The sequence below is a fragment of the Malus domestica genome, chromosome 01, assembly GCF_042453785.1.
Source record: "Malus domestica chromosome 01, GDT2T_hap1".
NCBI classification, from domain to species: Eukaryota; Viridiplantae; Streptophyta; class Magnoliopsida; order Rosales; family Rosaceae; genus Malus; species Malus domestica.
Genome location: NC_091661.1, coordinates 26,121,700 through 26,128,196, shown reverse-complemented (window position 1 = coordinate 26,128,196; position 6,497 = coordinate 26,121,700). Strand labels below are relative to the sequence as shown.

General features: G+C 37.2%; 1 protein-coding gene across 1 annotated transcript; it reads left to right on the top strand.

Moving 5' to 3' along the window:
• The first annotated feature begins 4,148 nt into the window (after positions 1 to 4,148).
• On the top strand, positions 4,149 to 5,979 carry LOC103426432 (ethylene-responsive transcription factor ABI4-like). The gene has a single exon (XM_008364521.4). It carries the CDS (start codon positions 4,299 to 4,301, stop codon positions 5,394 to 5,396), a length of 1,098 nt encoding a protein of 365 aa, XP_008362743.2. The 5' UTR covers positions 4,149 to 4,298; the 3' UTR covers positions 5,397 to 5,979.
• The last annotated feature ends 518 nt before the right edge of the window (positions 5,980 to 6,497 follow it).

Genomic DNA, 6,497 nt, shown 5'->3' with positions numbered 1-6,497 from the left:
AAAGGAGATTTATTGTGCAAAGTGGAAGAAGGCATTCGATTGATTAGGTAGACTGAAGTTTGACAAGCAAATGACCAAAAAGAAGGTGGTAAAGAAGCTGTCTGTAAAAGAGTAATGAATGTCTCTATAATATGTCTATGTTTTCTCTCGGCAAGCCCATTTTGCTCTAAGGTATGTGGACAAGACATGTGATGATTAATGCCTTTGTCCACCAAATTTTTTTGAAAGGATTTGCCTATATATTCACCCCCACCATCAAATTGCAACACTTTAACAGAAGCATTGAATTGATTGACAATGAAATTATAAAAAGAGACAAAGGTAGTACCAACATCACTTTTATTGCAAATTGGAAAAATCCAACAAAACCTAGTACACCCATATATAAAAGTAACATAGTATTTGAAGCCTTCAACAGAAATACAAGGAGCTGAGCCCCAAACATCACTATGTACAATCTCAAAAGGTTTTACATATTTGGATGAAGACATAAGAAATGGTTGTTTACTAAACTTGCCCTCTAAACATGTAGAACAAACACTAGGTAAAGACTCAAAAGTATGAGGAACATTTGACTTTTGAAGGATTTGAGAGACTATGGGATTAGCTATTGACCTAATTTGTGGTGCAAAAGCCGTGATATAAATTGATGTCCAAGATAAGCAGTTGCATAAGCCTTCTTTACTAAAACAGAAGTTGATGGAGAAATGACTGGATATAACCCATTTACACTTCCCTTTGTATAAAATCCTCCCTGTGGTTTTGTCCTGAATCCAGAAACAAAAGGCATAAAAAATTAACCAGCAATTATTGTCCAAACAGATACGATGGACAAATAACAAATTCTGTGTCAATTTGGGAACAAATAGAACAGACTTTTGTTGAAAAGACTGCAATGGAGTATGAAGAGTGGAATGACTAATATGAGAAATAGGTAAACCTGCACCATTAGCTGTTTGAATAGATTCATGAGAGGGATATGGTGAAGCGAGTGACATATTGGACAAATTAATGGTCATATGATTTGTAGCTCTAGTATCTGTGATCCAAACTTGTTGAGGCGGTGCAGAAGGCAATTAAGGTGCAGCTGAATTATCAAGGTTGTGATTGAAATACATGGCAGTCATTGGAGAGGAAGAACCTTTCTGAAAGCAGAAATCAGCACTATGATTTGGGTTACCACATATTTGACAGCCATTAGACTGAGCAACATTTCGAAATTTGCAAGTGATAGCCATATGATTGGTCTTGCCACAAATCTAACACCCTTGAGAAGACCAAAACCTACATGTGTCAGCCAAATGATTTGTCTTTCCATAAATTTAACAAGGAATAAGAAGAGTTATTCCAAACTGTGGAGCCGAGCCAAGAATACCTGAACCAGAATTACCATTGTTGAAGAATGGTTGAGAGTTATTGAACGTGGTATTATAATTATATATGCCCTTGTTCCTATTGTTGGAAGATTTGTAGCCAAGGTTGGTGTTATATGAATAATATGGCCTACCAGATTGAGACTATGACTTAAAAGTGGAGGGTTTTAGAGATTGAACCACTAATGCATTGAACATATGAGTAGTATTAAGAGTCTCAAGCATGGCTTATTCTGCAAGCAACTGTGACCTAAGATCCTTCAATGAAATAACTGATTCACGCCTCCTTACCACATACCGAATTGTGTTGTACTTAGAGGATAGGCCATCACAATATCATCATCCTCAAAATAAACCCCAGCAGCTAACAGATAATCCCTAGCTTCTTTAATTTTTTGAAGATACACAGTGACAGAATCAGTACCTTTTTTGATAGTTTGCAACTCAGACTTCATTTGAAAAATGCTTGTCCGAGTAACAGTGGAGAACTATTCTTTGAGTCGAGTCCATAAGTCTCGAGCACTTGTACTGCTAATTGCACAAGAAATCGCAGATAGAGATAAAGTAGCAGTGATGAGTTGCATCAATGTTCGATCATGCATCGTCCAAACCAAGTAGTCATCTGATTCCTTATAAACAAAAGACAAATCAGATGGTTGCTTAGAGGAAGACTCTGAATCTCCAGAGTTAGAAGCAAGAAACCGAGGAGGACATGGTGTAGACCCATCAACAAAACCCATAATTCCATGGCCTTCCAATAAGAGTTGCATTTGGAAATGCCAAGTTAGGTAATTGGTATCATCCAATTTAATGGTTACAGAGGTTGAAACCGATGAAATGAGAAAGGTAATAGGAGACTGCAATATCTGTAACTGAGTGGCGGTCACCATTGTTGATCGACAAGAAGACGATTCTTAGAGAACAAAACACAAACAGTTAGCGTGCATAACTAGAATCGAAGACTGCGATCCCAAAATTAGAGAAAAGAAACCCTAAATCAGAAAGAATACAATTCAAGAAATCAAGAATCCAATTCAAGAGGAATACAGTAACAGAAGCAAAGAATCCAAGATCGAAGAACGGCCAAGACTTTATACTTGCACTGAAACAAACACTGATGAAGCTGGAATGGCGATTGATACCATGTTAACCAAGCTTGATCATATATAGAAAAAGAAGAAGATATCAAACTTAGAGAGAGAGAGAGACAAAGAGAGAGAGAGAGAATACTTGAAGAAGAAGTAATCTGTTTGTTTTTTATTATTTTACTTAACTATTTACATCATCCTTATAGCATATATACAACTAATGTTGCTTACACTATAAGCTAACTGTTTAACAAACTACTAACTACTTGTCTAATCTTATGACACTTGTCAAGAGTATAGCCCTTAGATTTACTACTCCTTACAAAATGTAGTAGTGAGTTGAGTTTTTTGTTTTGCCTTATGTAAGTCATACTTTTATATAGCCATTAAAGTTTGGAATTTGAATTCGAAATTATGAAAGAACAAGCGTATTAAATCAAGGCTTTTAATATTAAACTTTAAAGGCAAAATACCAAAACAACAATAATTAATCTAGTTAACAGATTGCTTACGTGAATTATTTTTTATTTGTAGGTTTTTTTTTTGCACAATTTTTATCTTTAACTGGGACTAAATAAAATCTTGATGTTGTTTAACACTAGCATTTGATGTAAAGTTTCAATTCGAATTTAATCAAATCTCCCAATCTTTTATCGTTGGAAAAAAGGAAAAAAAAAAGAAAGATAGAAAAAAAAAAGAAAAAATAATTGTTATTGGCACTCTAAATTTTCATTTTTTTACTCTAAATTTTTTATTCTTAAAAAAATACAATTATAAGTGTAAAATAATAATTTTTGAAATGTTAATAACAGTTCCAAAATTTTTTACCTAAACTTCAAATTTATAAGTATTGTTTTACCTACTAACTATTATTAAAACGTCAAAATGGTAACAAAAAGCGGCGCCTAGTTAGAATCGTCTAACAGAAACGGACACCAAAAAATTAAAATACACTAGTCACCACAAAAACACCGAGACAAAACGTACATTTTAAATATGTTCTTTTACTACATTAGTCACGAATAATTTTAAGATCAGGAATCCAAAAACATTCAAAACCAAGGTATATATGAAGAGGTAATGCTATAGAGGTTATCTATTTGAATTATATTTTACAAATCATATGATGTAATTTTAATAAGTAAATTTTTATTTTTGTATTAATTAACGTTTTTATTTTTAGTTAATAAAATGTAAATAATTTACAAATTTTGTCTAAAAAACAGATATACCTAAAATTATCCGTATGAACTTGATGTAATGAAATAACATCATATACCATTTTAACAAGGTTGTAAATAATGCAATGGCAGATTGCAAATACCATACCAATGTGCGCCACTGCGCCTGGTCTTGTTTCTTCACTGCACAGCAATCACTCTCTTTCTCTCTCTCTCTCTGTATCACAGACTCTCACCTCACAATCTCTCTCTTGCTCGAGAGATTTTTCATTACACAAAATGTCTTTATATAAATAGTGAAATATGTATGTTAAAAGATTAATAATTTAAAAATTAAAATTTTTCACAATTTACATAAAAACACGTAATGCACTATTTATGTTGCCGTCACAACTAAAAATTTCTCCTCTTCCTCGTAAAACACAGAAAAGTAAATCCATAAAATATATATAAATAGAGAGACCACCGCCCTAGTCCACCATTAACAAAAAATGGCATTGAAATCAGACACAATATCAGAAAAAACCCTCTCTTCTTTCGACTAATTGAGAACACTGAACGAGGTGGTGTGTGGTGGTCTCCATCCACCATTGATTCTTTCCACCCCACCCCCACACACAGCTTTCCACCTTTAAAGATCGCCGCCACCTCACCCTATGGAAGAAGACCAACACCGCGATTCGGCAGCTGAAGCAGCACCAGATCATCACCTTCCCCAAGACAACAGCAACAGCAACAGCAACAAAACCACTGAGGACAACTCTACCACCGCTTCCACCGCCACAACAGAAATAACCAACAACAACAACAGAAAGTGCAAGGGCAAAGGAGGCCCTGACAACAACAAGTTCAGGTACCGCGGCGTGCGCCAGCGCAGCTGGGGCAAATGGGTGGCTGAGATCCGTGAGCCGCGTAAGCGGACGCGCAAGTGGCTCGGGACCTTCGCCACTGCCGAGGACGCTGCCCGCGCCTACGACCGGGCCGCCATCATCCTTTACGGTTCCAGAGCCCAGCTTAACCTCCAGCCCTCCGGTTCCTCGTCCCAGAACTCCACGCGGGGCTCCTCTTCTTCCGCTTCCTCCTCCACCTCCACCTCCTCCACCCAAACCCTAAGACCACTTCTCCCCCGCCCCTCGGGCTTCGGCCTTACTCTGCCCTACCCCTCCTCTGCCCACCCGGTCCCGCTCATGGCTTCGGGGTTCGTTCCATACGGTGTTGACTTAGGGTTAGGAGTCTACCATAACGTTGCTGCTGCTGCGGCCGTCGCCGGTTGTGCTCTAACTTCGTCCGTACGTATGAATCAGCATCCTCATCACATGTTAGATCAAGATCATGAGTATCAAAACAACATTAATCCTTTGCACCAACAACAACAGCAACATCAGCAGCAACAAATTGTGGTGCAACAATTTCATCATCAGTACCCCATCGCATTATCCGGCGGCAGCGGTTGTGACACGTCAACCTCGTATCTACATCCAAACCCTAGTCACGATCAATACCAACGACAAGTACCCCACCAGAATAACAATAATCAGGAGTGCTGTTCGTACGAGGATGTGAATTCGCTTGTGGGATCGGGGTTGTCTACGCAGCCTATGGAGGTTGCACCGGGGTGTTCGGATATTCCTGTGGAGGCAGTGGGACCCATGTCGCCGTTGATGTGGCCGCTGACGAGCGAGGAAGAGTGTGTGCCGGGCCTTTGGGACTACGGCGATCCTTTCTTCTTGGATTTTAAGGGATTGGATTCATGAAGAATTCGAGATCTTGACTATATATATATAGGTCAGTTTATTTAGTTCTGCATGTCACTCTATTTCGAAGAAGAACAAGAGAGAGAGATACAGATATATTCAATTCCTTTCAAAATTCAAGCTTAATCTATAGGCTAGGCTTGCATGCAAGATTAATTTGAAGTAATTATGGTCTCTATGGAGAATATTTTTTGTTTTCCAACTGTGGTAACCCAAAATACCCGAAGATTGATTACGATGTGAAAAAGTGCATTTAGTATCGAATTAAGGCTTACGACGTTACAATATGATCGATCGATAGAAGCTCTGATGAACACAAGGGGTTGGCAATTGGATTAATGACGATAGCTTGTTATGTTGCATAAAGATCGATCTGAGGTAAGGTTGCTTATGTATCATAAAGATCTCAAAGCTTAGTGGAGTTTCGGCATGGGAATTTTCATGAAATTAGGACTTGATTTTTTATTTTTGTAATCAGATTTAGTATAGGCAATTTTAGTCATTAGGATGTAGTTTTGGGATAAAAGAAGAAATGCTATTACTCTCTCTTCGTTTTTTTCTTCCTGAACTGAGAAATATTGTATCCTTAATTTCCTTAGTTACCTAAAGCATATATATACATACCAATAATTAATATAATTAGTTATAATATTGCTTGATCTGAAAGGAAAATTTGGTATATTGGGTAATTGTTTTATGTGTGTATTTGCATTACCGAAAATTGAAATTATTCTAGTGTTCAACAAGTTGGAGCAAGGGGAGCAGCGTGGAATTAGTGTTGTCCTTGGTAAGGTCTCATGTATTAGTTATCTTCTGTCTCACTGTAATCATCTATCTTGTCTCTCTTCCTCTATCCATGGTAGAGCTTTTGGCTGGTGATGCCCTAAATAAATTAGGGCTATCCCACTGTAATCTTCCTCTTTTTGGGGCAATACCAAAAAAAATAAAAAAAATAAAAAAGAAAAGAAGAAATAAGAGCCCTGCTTCATAATTGATCCCTTGATAAATAAATAAAACACACATATCATATGCAATCGATCTTGGGTACTATTCTCTTCTCTAATTAATTATATGGTTTGACTTGTATATTAAGAACTTTTG